The sequence below is a fragment of the Centroberyx gerrardi genome, chromosome 5 (genome assembly GCF_048128805.1).
Source record: "Centroberyx gerrardi isolate f3 chromosome 5, fCenGer3.hap1.cur.20231027, whole genome shotgun sequence".
Classification (NCBI taxonomy): Eukaryota; Metazoa; Chordata; class Actinopteri; order Beryciformes; family Berycidae; genus Centroberyx; species Centroberyx gerrardi.
This window is the reverse complement of record NC_136001.1, coordinates 18,912,371-18,929,748: the sequence shown is the minus strand read 5'-3', so window position 1 is coordinate 18,929,748 and position 17,378 is coordinate 18,912,371. Positions and strand designations below refer to the sequence as shown.

The 17,378-nt window shown below is 40.6% G+C and overlaps 2 protein-coding genes across 2 annotated transcripts in view; both read right to left on the bottom strand.

Moving 5' to 3' along the window:
* The window catches only part of bsnb (bassoon (presynaptic cytomatrix protein) b), a 59,588-nt gene extending 55,162 nt beyond the window's left edge, over positions 1–4,426 (bottom strand). Inside the window, exon 1 of the mRNA XM_071912673.2 lies at positions 4,248–4,426. Coding sequence (XP_071768774.2) covers positions 4,248–4,426 — 179 coding nt within the window. The remainder of the gene's footprint in view (positions 1–4,247) is intronic.
* A 1,879-nt stretch (positions 4,427–6,305) lies between these two features.
* bap1 (BRCA1 associated deubiquitinase 1) lies at positions 6,306–17,189 on the bottom strand. The gene is made up of 17 exons (XM_071912674.2): positions 17,045–17,189; positions 16,356–16,385; positions 16,155–16,209; positions 14,853–14,985; positions 13,928–14,047; positions 13,475–13,536; positions 13,160–13,302; positions 12,909–12,987; positions 12,686–12,809; positions 10,852–10,993; positions 10,566–10,747; positions 10,101–10,234; positions 9,498–9,961; positions 9,054–9,295; positions 8,763–8,855; positions 8,588–8,660; positions 6,306–7,445 (listed from the first exon to the last, which is right to left on the bottom strand). The coding sequence occupies exons 1-17, from the start codon at positions 17,079–17,081 to the stop codon at positions 7,312–7,314; spliced, it is 2,247 nt and encodes a 748-aa protein (XP_071768775.1). The 5' UTR covers positions 17,082–17,189; the 3' UTR covers positions 6,306–7,311.
* Positions 17,190–17,378: the final 189 nt, after the last annotated feature.

Here is a 17,378-nt window from a genome sequence, read left to right as displayed (position 1 = left end):
TCAATGTGTAAACAGAATAAAGAGCCGAGACGTTTTCTTTCAACAGCAAATCAAAGGAGAGTTCAGTAACATCTCAGCTGCCAATAGTACCTGTTTCTTTAATATCCGTTTTCTTAATGAAAACCCAGAATCCAGTCTTAAATAAAATGTCACCCCCAAGTAGAGATGCACTCATAACACTTTTTCACTGACGATACAAATTCTGAGTATTTCATTCAAAATATTGGCTGGTAGTGCTGATCCATTCCATTATTTTCACAAAGGTTTATTAAACAGTGTAGACCATTACAAGTAAACTGTTAACTTAGGGTCACTCTACAAAAATGATTGAAATATTATCCATTTTCTCCATCAGACAGATCTTAAAAAAGGAAGAAAAAGAAGTTGCTTTGCACATGTTTCCCTTGGTAAAGGGAAAATTCTCTGATACTGATATTTTATATTAGTCTGTTATTGGCCTGATATCTAATATCTGTGTCAGCATCCATCCTATACTCATGAGATAAGTTTGTCATTGATTTATACCTCTGTCTATTGGAAAATAAATTGGAATGTAGTGCCGACTTCTGAGCAAAATTGATGTGGTTGCATCCATTTGGTAATGTTTAAAGGTTAAAGCAAAATAGATTGTAGAAAACTCAGTCTTTCCCAGTCGAACTGATCATTTTGCTGGGTCATTTAAGTCACCAAGTCAGAGCTGTTGCAAACTGCTCTCAACTCATTATTACAATATTTCCAACAGAACTGGAGGGTAGTGACAGGCCACATTGGGATCCTCATTTCCAGCATTCGAAGGCATTCCATCATTTGACTGACGTCAGACTAGCTTGATAAATCTGCACAAACTAACTGACCTGATGAGCAGCCAAGACATGGATGAGGGAAAGCTTACTCTAAAGAAAATATATTCCCCATTGTAGTGGTCAAATGCAAGTGCTGTGGCACTGATGCTTTAAATCTCCTGCCTGCAGTGCGCCACAGAAGCGTCAAATGAAGTGCGTCAAATGACATGCATCAAAAATCACATCCGGTGCATTTGGGCCTTTACAATGATTACAAAGACAGCACACCGATAGTGTGTTACAGCTACGCTTTGTATCTGGTGACTGTTCCGGTGTCATAAACTTAAGGCACTAAGATGTGTGGTGGGGTGCGCCAATGTGCCTGCTTGGAAGTGGGCTACCCGCTGTACCAACTGTTGCTATGCTGCCAAAAAACTCAAAGGGGGGCACGAACTTGAGTGGGGTTCAGCTTCAGCTACTGTGTGCTGTAAACTGAAGTGCTCCCAGCACATTTGAGATGGGTTGTCTACACTCAGCCAGCTTCACCACCTAAGAATACAAACATCCTATGCGATCTATTCCAACGTAAGTTACAAAGACCAAAAGTGGCACTTACAACTTCCAGCATTTTGCCATCGAAGTAAAAAGCAGGAAAAAAGTATACATCTCGTCTAAATAAGATTAAGCAGCTTCCATAAGCTGGGGAGCCTGATCATTTTAAAATTTGAGGGTATTGTCTAGGTTTGGAATTAGGACAACAGTACTACAATGTCTATCTCTCTAGGTAGCTGTCATGCTCTCATAAATAATAAGCACTGCTCCTGCATTATTTGCTTCTGCATGTTTGAAACATGATAATGCTTCAGTGTGTGTTTGCTACTGTACATACAGTGCTTTCATTCCTGTAGATGAAGTCATTTTAATATGAGGGCATTTCTATATATCTTAGCAAATAACTGTATGCATTATGTTCACAAGGGTTAAATGTGCTGTAGCTGTGTTTGGACTGAATGTCGCTTTGGATAAAAGCGTCTGCCAAATGGGAAATTGTAATTGAAATTGTGAATTACATTTTTATTTGCATTAATTTACCTTATGATTAACATTAAAGAGCCAATGTCAATGTGCAAATAAAGAAGTGGCTATCAAGGTTCTATAAAACATGCTGTTACATGACGGAGCAAGTTGCAGGTCTTCACTAATTCAGAACAACGCTGCTGCCATGAAACCACAATGCCTGTTGTCAAAAGAACAGGCAGACAATCAGACAACAATACAGTGACAGTACTGCATGCCGCTTTATGCTCTGACACGTGAGCACATGGTGGGAAACAGAGGAAAAGTCTGAATCTTGTGTTCAACACAAGGCTGAATCTCTCATGATGTTGAATGCTTGTCCATTGTGGTCACCATCAAGCCTAAATGATTGCACACTTAGTCAAAGCTGCTATGATTAGAGGAGAAAACAACCAATTTGGTGCTTTCTGTCATTATGCAAGCAAAGGAGTGGGTTGACTCCATTAGCTTCACGGGTTCCTATTTGGGTTCAGAGTTTGCTCTTCGACTGTTCTGAACAAAATATAGTCTGGTCCAAAATAGAGCAAAAAACTGCCTATATGGAATTCATAAGGTTATATATAGCACAAGTGTTTTGTCCCCATTCATATTTATAGGCTAACTAACCCGTAAAATGCTGCAACTCATTTCTCCTGTCTGAAGTCTCTAACCAGCCACCGTCTCTCCTCACCACTGCCACCGTGAATTTGAAGCAGACTTTTTCAGGCAAGATTCAGGACTGAATGTGGGGCTATGATCTCAGGAGAACCATTTTTCATCAGCTATATGAAATTCTCTCTCTCTCTCCCCCTCTCTCTCCCTCTCTCTCTCCCCCTCTCCCTCTCTCTCTCTCCCTGTCTCTCAGCACACTCACTCTCACAGCACTAGCCATCACTTTATGAGATACGGGTGTCCACCCAGAGAGATGTCAAGAAATAAAAGAATCATAAGGTTACGTGGGAACTATAAGCTTCAATCCTGACCTACATTGAACACATGCACAGAGAGTGCTATTTCCATAGTGAGACATTCAAATTTACAGACAGGCCTTAACATCGTCATGGGTTTTAAATGTCTTTCTACTAACAGTGGCAGACAGAATTTCTTGAGATGTAGCCTTTGGGGTTTGGTTTGTAGTGTAAAAATAAAAAATCTACGCATCTATTTAGATGGCAGGCTAAAATGCAAGTGCAGCCAAATAGTAAGCAGGTGTGGCAAGTACAAGGTTTTGTTCTGCTGCTGCTTTTGAGGTATTTCAGTTCTACAGCAATATCACTGTCTAATTAAGGCAATAGCAACACACCTATATAGCAAGTACAGACCAATACTACATGCAGTTAAATGCTTAGAAGAATATGGACTATTTCTTTGTGAAAAGGCTAATATAATTAACCTGCAAACGCCTTGTCATAGGCAAACCATGGACTATAACATATGTAACTGGCAAAATAAAGGAAACATGGACATGACAGCCTGCAAGAACATTGTTAATGTGTCTGGGCTCAGTGTCTGGGGCTCTGTTGGAGGGATACAGCGCTGGAAACAGACTGTCTCCACTGCATTTTCATTTGGTCTGGGATCTGGTAAGTGAGACAGCTATGGCATATGCGTTATGTCGTTTTCACGCTCATCAACCCCCTCGTTGTTTGTCGGGGGCATTGTCATCCTGGAAGAGAATGCTCTCATCAGGATACAGACGCTTCATCATCAGGGGGAAGGTGGTCACTCAGAATGACTTTGTATTTACTGGCATTTATCTTCTATCACTGTGAGATATTGTATGATTGTAAGCCCATGCTCAGAAATATGCAGGGTACCCTTCAACCTGAGAAACAATACACTTTGCATCCATCCTTCATTTCCCTTTCTTTTATTTTGGCAGTTACTTGTAGCTATAGAAATATTATCGATATTTCTGAGATCACATTCCCTAAGTATTCCCAATTACTCGGCGTTTCCCCACTCAGGAACAAAAGCAAAGGGTTTTTCGCTCATTGATGATACTTAAAGATGCCTCAGGACAGACACCGTGATAACGGGCGTGGAAATTCCTATTCGGCCTATACATAGCCTACATTTGACAGCTATATTTCACGCGTTATTGATTCTAAATCGAAAGCGTTGCATGTTAAAATTCCGTCTTTGGGTTCGATTCAATACAGTATTGACTAATAGCCTAGCATAGCCTAAATAATACGCCATGAAGCAAAAATCGTCTCAAAAGGGATGGTGAATTGTGTTGACAAGGATATTGAAATAAATAATTAAGCACCCATTCAAGTATGTCTCCTTGCAATCGAATGATCTATACGCTCTTTACCGTATAGACACGGAACACGCCACCCGATCATGAAACCTCATTGATATTTCTCCATAGTTTTGCGGAGAAACGTCCTAGATAGCGGCTACCTGTTAATCCCCGGCCCGGGTCCAGCCCCCGTCCCTCCGGCTGGCGCACCATTGCTGGGCTTGATGAGCTGTCCAGAGTCCGGTGGTGCTGAAATGGAAGCCGGAGCCCCTGCTGCAGGGACGGCGGAGCCGGGCTGTCCCGCCTGGCCCTCCCCCTCCAGACTGGCTTCGTTCCCCATCGCCTCGGGATATGATTCGATGGAGAGAAACGATGTTGTAGATGGTTCTACAGCTGTAATAAAAACTCGGATAAAACTCAACGTTGTTCCCCTTCCGCCATCATCACCTACAATTCAGCATCCTGCACGGAGCACGCGCGCTGACGGAAGGGGCGAGGGAGCGCGCTGACGCAATGGGTGGGAACGAGTGCCTCTACGTGCGCGTTCACTGTTCCCGTTTCTCTCAGTCACCACGCAAATTGGTTAGATCAGTGGTCTACGATCGTGTACAGAGGTTTTAATTCCAACCAAACACCACACTAGCTGATTATACTAGTAAGTTTCTGGTTCCATTTCTGGTTAAAGTTGTGCTAATTAGTACAATTCACTGATGTAGTGTTTGGTTGGAGTGAAAAGCCGCATACTTTGGCCCTCTATGGCACATGACTGGACACCACTGGGATCTCTCTGACTTCTTTGCATTGATCTCAGTGTCTGTGTCTCATAAGTAGACCATTCGTTTTTGTTTTTTTTGTAATGTTATCAAAAATAACACGCATTCTTGGCTGCATGTTTGAAATGTGACAATCCTTTGTTATTGTTGAACAATTTAGTATAAACTGATTAATAAAGCAAGTAATCAATAATTCAAGGAGAAGTCTGTATCTTCTTTAGGTTTCTTTTAGGTTTATTATATGTGCACGGAGAGAAGAAAGATTCTTTGTTCTCCGAATAGTGAAGCAGAAAAAAAAGATATAGGCCGAAGTATGATTTTCAGTACAAAGACAAGGAGTGGATAGGGGAGGGTTGAAAATGTAACAATTGGGGTACTATGTGTGAGTTTCACATGTCCTTGACTCTCTGGTAAAGACAGGAACAGAACACAAATAGTCAAACATTATAGTAGTAGTACAGCATGACTGTCTACACAAACATCTGCTCCACTGAAGCTGAGTGGCTAAAGGATTATCAGCTCCCACTCTGTCTGTGTGGCAGTGGCATTGGGTTAATAAAGATTACAACATCATATCAGCGTCAACCTTGTCCCAGCATAAGAAGTGACTCAAATGTCTCCAGTGCTTGCTTCAAACAGGCCTGCAACATAAGGTCAAAACTTTTCTGACAAACGAGCAATTGATGATGATGCCATTTTGCTAGTAATAGGTGTTTGGAGGTCATGTTACGTACCACTAGCTCAATGAATCCAGCCGTAAAATGTGTGATTTAAGATGTTAAACTATCAATCTCATTTTATATCTAGTACTTGGATGACAAGAGTAAGCTGAAGATCAAATTCATGTGGGATATTTTATTCACCAAAACAATAAATTGTACAGTATTTCACACAAGGCCAATGGCATAAAGAGCCAACATGATGCATTTCTGATTAGACCATGAATCTGTCTCAAATGTGTAAATCAACAAATCAAAATAATTGTAAGAGGAACAATGGGATTGGTTTGCAAAATGCAATCTGTTAGTATTGCCTTTCACAAAAAATACTAGGTTTTACTTTTTCAAGGTAGTTCAAATTCATGTAAGTACACTTGTACCTCAGCGTCACTATGCCAGTACATAGTGCTATTAAGGAGAAGCCAAAGCACAATTTATAGTGAATGAGGGCCTCAGTCCAGCATAGCAAGTGACAGCCAATTATCCCCTGCTAGGTACTACTCATCTCTGAGTCATTGCTCTCCCTAGTGTACCGTGGCTGGTACTACACAAAAACCACAGAACTCTCTCACAACATGTCAATCTAACTAGTTAACGGTTTTTAAACCTATTGTTTCACTGCGACCTTGGATCCAACACAGCCCAGTCAACGCCATTACAAAACACTTTAAAATGTCAACCCAAGACACTTTCAAAAATACGGATCAGTCAGAGCAAGATATTTTCGTTGAGTTTATTGTAGTATGAATTGGCAAGCACAAAAACCAACTGAGCTCACTGTACAGAAGTGATGCTGAGCTGATGAACAGATACATATGTACAAAACACACAACTGCACACATCCAAACAATCTTCACTCAATTCTGAGATCCATTTCAGGTACAAAAATAACACAAGAGCTTGCTATTCATTTGCAGGACCTCAAGAGATGTACAGTTGAAGCCGTACACACAGTGTGAAGAACAGCCCTCTCACAGCCTTATCCGAGGAGCGAGATCTTAGTCGAAGGGACTTTCGCTGAAAAAAAAGCATCCCAAAGGGCAAAGTCCTGCACAACATCCTCTTGAGTTTAAAACTGTCCATTGACGGATGCCGTTAAAAGATGCTTGATCTATTGTTATATTACCTGCAGTGGAAATACTGAAACTGAAATTATGTATAAATGTATGTATGAATAAAACACATGGCCCACCTTGTCAAAACATTCAAAATATCAGTGAGGGATACAGTTGGGGAAATATTGTTTTCAGGTTAGCAAATTGTATATACACTGAAGTATGAAGTTTTACAGGAATTAATTTTCCAACAAAGAATAATAACCAAATATCTAATGACCATGAGACTGTAGAGAAAATCTTTCTATGCGAATAAATCCCACACACAGTAAAGACAAAATAGTACTCAGATGCATTGTTGGTAACGTTTGAGATGGCTCATTTTAAATGTACAAACTGTAAATAGTAGTGACACGGACAGAAGCAAATTTACATTGAGACTAAAATGGTAGTACAAACATCCAACCATACATACATACATACATACATGATAAAAGAAGTGACCAAACACATGGTCAATTTTATGAAAAAGAAGAGGGTGACTAAAATACAAGAATAAAGTCTTTTCAGAGAGACTTTATGGGAACGTTTCGGGAGCGCTGCAATTTCTTTTCTCTGCAGTGATTGCTCGGTGCTTACAGGTGTGACTTACAGGAGTTACTGTAAAACTGTTTGTAATCACTGGCGCTTGGCTTTGTAGGGCCGGGAGCGTTTCCTGCGATCAGGTTTCCTCTGTTTGTGCAAGCGGCCGATACTCACTCCCTGCCGACGACGCACCGAAATGTTCTGCTCCACAAGGCTGGCCAACATGCCTGGAGATGAGACCAGTCAGAATGAAGAAATCAGCAAAGAAATTACAAAAATAACACACGATAACAAGCAATGAGCCAAAACTAGGAACAAAGCATTTCACATATCATATAGGTTCTCTTAAAAAGATTCCAGTCCTGATAAATGTTTACCATACAGAGCATTAGATACTACCAACTGGGAATCACATACAGTAATGCCAGAATGTTATTCAAATTATTTTTATTCAGAAGATTACCCAATAAACGTAATGTTTCAATACTAGTTTTCATCACAGTCTTCGGAAGAACTAGACCTAATTATTCTAAACCATCAACATGGCTTATGTGTCTGTTGGTTCACGTCCAGTTTAGATGAATTGGGCCACAATTCTTCTTTAGGGAGTTTGTATACTCTATCTGTCTATACTCTGTTTACCTTCTCTTGTTTATTGCTATTGAGGTACACAAGTTTTTGTCTACTTGAGGGGGATATTGAATGCTGTCTTAGTACTAAATATATTCTTACAGATAATTGTCTTGCCGTATAAAACACTGTTTGAAAAAGAAAGTGAAAAAGAAGTGCTGTCAATATGTACAACACCTTGTTATTGCCAAAGCTGGCCCCTACAGGTTCTATTTCCAGGCTGATAACTGATGGACGCCTGGTACAACAAGAACTTATATATGTCAGTATCTCTATTGGAGGCTCACCCCAGATCAATCCTGATGAAGATCATTATCGAGATGTTGGGTGTGCAGTTTACTGTACTGACTTATAGAATAAAATGAACCAATTTCAACATTATTCAGGCATTACTGCGTGTGCTTCCCCATGGGCAGTATCTATTGCAACTATTGGTTTGGGGATACACTTATGACAGTTTTTTCTTGACTGCCAGGAGTCCTATTAGACTGCACAGTGTAGCACAGGCATCCAGTATAAAAATAAGCCTGGTATGGTGTGGGTGGAGACGAACCCCAGAGATGAAGCATAAGTGCACCGATCAAACACTAAAATCTGCCATTTTAGGAGACTGAGATTGCAGAGGTTGAAATAAAACTCAGAAAAAGGTTCGAAGGTGGTTGTGGTGGAGGGGAAAAGGGAGACAAAGTGCAAATAGGAAAAGAAAGAGAGGTTGAGATCTCCGACTTGGGAGATTTACCTTCTTGTGCCAGCATTGATATGAAGGTGCAGATGAACTCATCGTAATTATGGGTCCTCCTTTGATCATCGATCTGATCAAATGAAGTCAAAATATTGTGATTAAAAACCAGCAAATACAAAAATCCACCAAAAATATAGGATTTACATGATCATTCTAGGTGAATAAAACCTGCCTTATATTTCTTCCTCTTCTCCACCTCCTCCTTCAGAAACACTTCATAATTGGCAATGTCAGCCTCTACACACTTGAGCAGAGCAAGCAACTCCTGCAAGAAACAAAATAATATGAACAGCTCTGTTGCACTTGTTTATTACATCAAATAGAAAAGTCTACTAATTCAGCAACAGCCCCTTAATTGGCAGTATACACAAAATAATTTAGAGCACACGAGAAACAAAAAACTCTTGACAGACTGATAAAGAGAGCAGTGTACAGATGAAAACACTGTAAAATCTGGACTTACTTTAGGAGAGTACTTCTCCCCAGAGGGTTTGTGGCCTCCAGCAGTTTCCATAGAGTTGAGCTTCTCCTTGCTAGGTTTGACCTCAGCTCCATCTTTGCCCTCCTCTTCTTTCACTTCCACCGATGGTCCCTCGTTTCCCTCCTTCACCACTTCCCGTTCTCCTGCTAGATGGCCCCCTTGCTCTTTGTCTTTCATCTTCTCAGGAGTGCAAGGCCGCTTTGTCCCATCAGCAGCAACATCTCCTGTACAGGTAAAGTAAAAATCTATAAAAAACTACCAGTAGTGTGTTTCATACTCACACAGATCAGCCCAAGCAGTAGTAAACATCGAGACAGATTTATATGCTATGAACTATAGTCAGAATGTCATGCAATAAGCTCAAATACTTCCTTCAGCAGAGGCTTTTCAACCTCCCTTTGGGAATAACATCATTAGTGTACTCACCAGATGGTGGGAGAGCGTAGATGACCCCGTCCTCCTGCAGGTGTAGCAAGGCTATGCTGACAGAGGGACCCAGTTCTCTTACAGCACGGTTGTGTCTGGAGTCTAGCCTCAACATCTCGTCTTCTCCAAAGAGCACACGAGAGAGATGCGATGCGACCGGACTGGACGGGCGCGTGGCAGCCTGGGAGCGTGCTGGTGAGCGCAGCGGGGAGTTGAAGGCGCTGCCAATCTCAGAGGCTGTGTCAGTGCTCTCGTTGCTGGGTGTGGGGGAAGGCTGCGATGCAGCTGTGATACAGATGCCCCCGGTGCGGCCCTCTGTGCGTACAGAAAGAGGTGTATTCAGGGCATCTTTCCTTTGGACCTCCTTCTTTAGTTTCTCAGCCAGGACACTGAGGGCAATCTGGCTCTCCATTCCACCTCCTACCCGTCCTGATCGTGTACGCAGACTTGCCTTCCGTCTAAACCTAAACAAAGCAAATCAAAACAAGATCAAACATTAATTGCTAATAAAGTAACAATTCAAAAGGGATTAGTTCCCTTTGGTCAGGTCACAACAGTAAGCATACAAAGAAATGATGACCATACAAATATTGCAGTGCTAACCTGTTGGATGTGCCTGCTGTACCAGTTACTTCCTCATCATCATCCTCATAGTCATCCTCATCGTCAGAGTAGGGAGGTTTGGGAGGCCCCGAAATCCTGGAGCGACCAACTCCAGCAGCAAGATCCTCCTCTTCCTGTCAATCACAGAGAATTTTCAATAAACGATCAAGTAGTAGGTAGTTATTCGCACATTAGACCTAGTGCAGGTGCAAAATATCAAATTTGGTAAAGAGAACTCTGCACACTGCTCTGGCAACACCACATGAGTTATTTTAATGAACACAGTACTAACGTTTCAGACCCACCCGGTCTTTCATCAGAGTATAGTCACATCTTCTCAAAATGACTGAGAGTTTGCTCCACCCCTCCCTGTTAGCACAGGTGTGACGTAATTATGTAAATCAATGTCCAAACAAACTATCAGGTAAAAGTACAACTACATGGGGAGTCTTCCTGCCTTCCTACCTGCATGGGGGACTTGGCGTAGTTGTGGTTGTCCAGGAAGGCAGGCAGGCGCTGAACGATGGGGTTGGAACTAGTGACTGACTGGGAACCTCCGGAGGGGATTGGTGGTTTTCCCATGACCTTAGTGTTGCCTGAATGGCTGGAGGCAGATTGGGATTGAACTCCCGACTCATCCACTGGATCTAAAATGAGAGCCAATTTATTTATGTATAAGATAAGTCCCCACACCATTTACAATAAGATCAATTTCATCAAAAGGCTGTGGGAGTAAAGCCAACTTCAGTACCTGAAGAAGCCTGCTCAACCCCCTGGGATGTAACTGGCTCCACATCTGCCTCTTTCTTAATAGCAGCTGCTGTATCATCAGGAGCGGAAGAGTCCTGCTGCTTCTTGTCCTGAACAAGCTCCGGCTGGGTGAGCCGGATCAGCTGGAGAAACAACAAAACATTTCAAGTCTGCCCTCAAAACAAATAAGGCAAGATACACAAGTCGTTCACCATATCTCTGCTCTCCTGAGAGTGACCAGTAACCTTCTTTTAGTAGCAGATGCCAGAGAATGGTCCATTTTAATTCTTTTAGATCAGAAACTGGGTTGGCTGCAAAAACACAGCTCTTCACCAGTTCAACTCCGACCTTTCCGACAGAACATTTTCAGATGTGTGGAAGTTACCCACACTGAAAGAAAGTTCACGAGGTGCTGATCACTGGCACAAAAATCTCACATGAAAAAAGTGCCAAGAAAAAGCATCGCACATTCTAGCTCCATATGCATAATATTTTTTACTGACAATGTTTCGGCATAAAGCCATCTTCTGGGTCTGGTCAAGCCTGCAGTGCTTTTTTCTTCTTTCACAGAACATTTTCAGTAACCATAGGTAACTCATCCTCATAGACGTGACTTGTGGGGACCTGCAGGGCTCAATTTTGGCTCCATCTGCATATTATCAGCAAGCATAAGATACTCTGTCTGCCAATGTGAAGTGGCAAGAAACTTCGGTGTCTTTTTAATGCTAATTTAAGCTTTGAAGAACAGGTTAAGAGAGTTGTGCAATATTGTTTCTTTCAAATACAGGCATTATCAAAATTAAGCAGTTATCCTTTAGTGGTGTGTAAAAAGTCATTCATGCTTTTATCTCTTCTTGCTTAGACTACTACAAATCTCTGTATTTCTGGCTCAGTCATTAGTCCCTCCCTTGTCTCGAACTGCACTAGGTACTATTCTTGCTAGAATGAAAAGAGAAGATCACATCACCCCCACTTTAGCATCTTTACACTGGGTACCTGCTTGGTCCAGAATTCATTTTAAAATTTTACTGATCATTTTTACGGCACAGATGGGTCTGGCACCAGGCTGTATCACAGACCTTTTAACCCCACATGAGCCAGATTGCAGCCTGAGGTCCTCAGGCAGGCTGTTCCAAAGTCTAGATTAAAAATAAGAGGATCAGGGTTCCTGTGTCATCTTTTAATCACTTCATAAAATCTACTTTTTTTAAGACTTGCTTTTATGTAACAACCTTTTTATTAATTGTTTTTCACCTCCCTTTTATGCTTTACTTTTTAGGTCTCTTGCCTTGCTTTTATATTTCTTATATTTTTTCAAAGGTGATATATAAATAAAATTACTATTATTAGGGGAAACTCTTCAGCAATGCAGAAGTCCTGTTTTCAGAATATCAACTTTAATAGTAAATGTGAATACAGAACAGTTTCTGTAATAAAGATGAAAGTTAAACTATAGAATTTCAACAACCCTCAACATCCTCAACAAGTCTGTCCAGGCATCACAAAATGAAATGCTGCTTTCAGTGAAGGTTAGTGTAAATGTTTCATGTTGGAGAAAAATTGTGCCTTTAAGTTCTCAAAGAGACTTTACAATAAATCTATTTTTAATTTGTATGTTTTGAATTTGAGGTTAATAAAAAATGTGACTCTGATCTTCTTACCCAGTCCTCCTGTCTCACATATTTTTAGCATCTAACTATCCAACCGCTTCCATGTGTTGGTCAAGGAATGCCCATTTTGAAGCTTTGCTCAACAACAGCCACAGGCGACCTGACATATTACTCTGCCACTAAGGAGCTGTGGGAATTAGATCTGCCTTTGATGAGACTCCTGACCTGCTGCAGACCCTCCAGGACAGTCTGGCGATTCCTCTTCAGAATTTCCAGTTTGGACTCGTACTTCATCCTGCGGTCGGGTACCACTGCCATCAGGTTGAAGCGGATGTCGTGGTACGGCTCACTGAAAAAAACAAGAGGGACAGCGATGTGCGAATGAGTCCAGGAGAGTGTGTGTAGACACTGAATCACCATTACTTGAAGTAATTGGTTCAGGACTCACCCAGCAGTGGCCAGTCCAATCCTCTCCATGATAACCCGCCGAGCTTTATCAGTCCATTCCTCCTCCTCTCCCCAAGGCCCTAACATATACCATTTACAACATTACTTACATTTAACCTTTAAGACAACTTCTTTTTGTTCTCTATGGTTCCCTGGCAGACAGGCTTTACATTGTAGCCAATGTGTTACTACAAATCAGTGTGACAAAGTAAGAATAGTGCTACTGGTTTCTATATTAGTAAGGAGTCTTACCATGGTCAATGGGGTACGCCTTGAGCCCATCAAGCTCAAAGAGGCGGTCTTTGATGGGCACATAGCTGACAAAGTGGAAGGCTTCCATGGTTCGCACTGCACTGATCCCATTCTGTTTCTCCGGCAGGTGCCTGGGCTCCGGTCTCCATAGAAACAAGAAAAAAAAAATGGCTTCAGAAACTGATGACTCCACAAAGCCTGCGGTCTCCCAAAGCAAGGCAGAGCAACCATGTGTCTGAGGGTTTTTTTCTAATAACCAGAGACACTTAGCATAGGAACAAAACATAGGAATATGAGCCACTGACAGTAACCTACCTGGCATGGCTATTATGTGCTTTGGCCAGCTCTGGGGCATTTCCTATAGCATATCCTTTACTCTGAAGAATGAAGAAGAAAAATCAAAGTTAAACATAGGTATGAGAGACAGCAAAAAGAAAAATAAATCTGAGAGCTGATTCTCAGTCAAGTTTCACTCAAGCTATAAAAGTCAGCCAGGTACCCTTGAGAACCCTGAATCTTGATTTTAATTACATCTTTTAACTAATTCCTCCAAGAAAAAATAACAGCAGTCATAAAGGTTATAATTGTGCTCTTACAAGTATTTAACCATTTACTATAAATGGTGGAAAGGCAAATAAAAGGCACACTATCAAATTAAAAATAGCATTAAAAATATGTGAAATCAAATGTCTCTACAAAGAATCTACTGATTCCCACACATTCATGAGTGAGTGTGAAAGATGAGAGATAAAGAGAGAAATGTCTTACCTCTGGACTAAAGCCTTTTGTGAAAGCCTTCATGCGACTAAGGGTGGTGCCAAGCTCGACCCCACTGCAGTTCAGAAGCACGCTCAACAACGCGTGGGTGGCACAGGAGTTTGGTATGAGCTAGAAACAGAAATGGCAACATCAACACCGAGCAAGTCCATGTCAGACTAAGCATCTCATTAAGATCACCTTTGTGGTAGAAGCAACAGAACAGTCAAACTTTCAGCTGTCCCCAAATAATTCAACTAGAATGTTCAGCTAGTTTACAGAAATGCTCTCAGTAGTCTATGATTTTCATAATCTTATTCTCACCGATTAGTTGAACAGTAAATTAAAGTAATTTACTTTTCAACTGTAGACTTGAGACAGTGTCACCGATCATCCATTTTACATGGCCATGTTACAATGGATGGCCGACTGGAACTACTTATAGGAAGAGTTGTAAAAGACGACAGCCGGATCATCTATAATAAAAATATTTAGGTCTGCTAACCTTTAGAATCAAATCAGAACCATCTCTTGTGATATTACATTGCAATTTCTGATTGACAGAAATGAGTACATATTGTACACATTGGTCACGGGGATAGTTAAATATGCTTTTCTGCAGTTATCAAAATGAAAAGATTGATCATTTGGATCCTTTTATTATTACTGTAGGTATTTTGTGTTTTAAAACTATGGTTTCAAAAATTTGAAGATATTTTAATACAGACCAGAATTTAAAACACTGCTTTTATATTAAATACCATATGGACTAATTTGACTATTAGTTGAATCAGATTTGCTCAAGAAACATGAAAGTCCCCAAGAAATCTGCTACAACTTATGACAAAAATACCTCTGTTGTTCTATAAACACTGATCCAAAGACTTGTGATATCACATCAATAATTACAATAATCTGTGATCACATAGAGCCTTACCTGATGTGCAAAGAACATGTCATTAACAATTTCCTCATCAATGACAGAGGTCTCATCCACCAAGGTGGAAACTTTTCTCCTGGACCGGCGTTCCTCAATCCATTTGAACAGGAAGATGAAGCCATAGACGGGGCTGAGAGGAGGGACATTATGAGCAGATATTGCCAAAGGCTGTGCATTAGTTTTTGCTCAATTTTGATACAAGGAGGAGGTAAATCAAACCTAATGTCTTTATACCAGGTGGGAAACCTGAACAGCTGTGTTGAGCTTATGCTTTGGTCACACTTGCATCTTGTGAGGCTTTGAGGAATGGACACCATTCCTAGCTGTATTTTGAACTCAGGCTGCCCTGGCATGTTCAACACAGCCTGGTGTGATCATCTCTGCAACTATTCATGGTACTACACTACATCTGGGGTGGTATACTTTAATGGTGAATTTTATAAAGGTCCAAGACAGTGGTCCAAAATTTGGTATGAAAGCAAAAAATGCATGGGACACTTTTGGATGTTGTCAATAAATGAGATTAACCATAAATTTGCATTTGTGCTAACTAGATTCATTATGAGACATGAGATGTTAAGTCAAGCACTGATATCACTGACCAGTGCATTTTCATGGAATACCAATCCATATAGAACACTATTGGTAAATGCCCTGAAATAAAGTAGACGTTTATGATTAATGGTAAAGTTACACAAACATTTACAAAATCCCTGAGGAAATTTTAAGCCACATTGGGCCATCATAGATATTTTTCTGTTGTCTGAGCTTCTTTTCCAGTAAGGTTGCTGATAATAGTCCTCATAACTCAACAATGTCCAATTGAATGCTAAAATTATACTTCAGTCAGTCTAAGAAATTCTTGGCAATTCCTCGGCAAAAAAAAAAAAAACAAATGCAGTAAACCTTGACATTTAAGTATTCCATTGCTGTTCAATTATTTGTATATCTGTTGTCAGAGGATTAAAACGTATTATTTTTTGTGAGAAACGGGGCATTCTATGTAGGTATTTGGAAACTTCATTGAATACCCTATGTCAGAAATCTGATCAGTTATGCACTGTAGAATTGAGACACACTTGACAACAAGAATTTTCATTCACCAAACGAAACCTTCAAGACACAAAGACACAAAGTCCCACAGGGTGCAAGTGACAGAAAGCTGTGTTAGAGATGAGGCACAACCACACTAGATCCCCTATTGATATTCAGCCATTAGCTTGAGCATAACAGATAGTGAAGTTCTCTGGATACATGCAAAGAGACATGCCTATCACTAAATGGTTCCAAGCTACATACCTTTGACACTTGCTTTGAAGATCATATATTTCCTCTACTTGGACACCTTTGACACCTACAGAAAAACACAAAATAGTTTTCCAATAAGCGTGATAGTTAATGCCCCTTCCAACTTCACTTGCAGGGGTTTGAGAAGGATAAAATGTATATGCGACCTTATTCATATTGGTGCACTTTAAAAGGTTAATATGAGCTACTCACCAAAATCTTCCACCAGCAGAGTGAACAGTCCTGAAATCACAACAAAACCTTTAATTTTAAGGTTCAACAACTGACATGAAGAACGTTATTAGAAGATAAATATAAGCCTAGCACAGAGTTCTTTTTCTGGAACTCCTTAAAACTGCACGCTCCACACCTGAAATGTTGCAACAACTACATAACACCTTCATGAATTAATCTCTCTTACTCGGGCTTGTTGCCTTTTATACATTCACACTAATGTTAAAATTCTACAACGTTACTTAAGGTAACGTTACTCGAATTGCAGCTCATTCGTTGTATTTAAGCATTAATTCACTATTAGCAGTCCATATTGTGACATTAGTTATACTCCCAGCTTCTTTCGGTAAACCCATTACCTCTCCCAGAAAATGTCAAACAAACACACATTTAAATAGTTGTTTTGTAACGTTAGCTATTGTGTAGACCGCTAGCCAGGAAGCCTACTGATGGATTAGACGGTCTAGCTACTCACTGTCGGTTACTCCCTTAATTCGCTAACGCCAGTATAAATCAACATGCTAGCTAACCATATTGCAGTGTTCTATTACAGTAAAGTTACCTTCTAATTTAACGCTGGCTGCTGTAGCTACCACTATCAAATTATGTGGAAGCTAGCTAACGTTAGTTAGCTGTGTAGCCTCCACTCTGCTGTCGAGATTTCTTACCTGGGTCACTCTCGAGTTCCAGCCACCCTTTGTTCATCTTTACATTTATGCACAGCTTATTGATATTTAAGATGTTTGCCAGTCCATATTCAAGGGAGGCGTACGAATCGTTAACGTTAACGCTGTATCCATCCACGTATCCCTGTTGATAGCTGTTACGAGCTGAAGATAAACACAAAAGACAGCAAGGACGCCTACAATCTACGTCATCATGAACCGACAGGCGCTAGAAAAAGAAAAAGAACATTTCTACCTACCACTTGGCGAGAAGCGCTTTCCCTAAATTTTTGTTTGTTTGTTTATTCGTTTGACAATCTTATGTATGTAATTATTT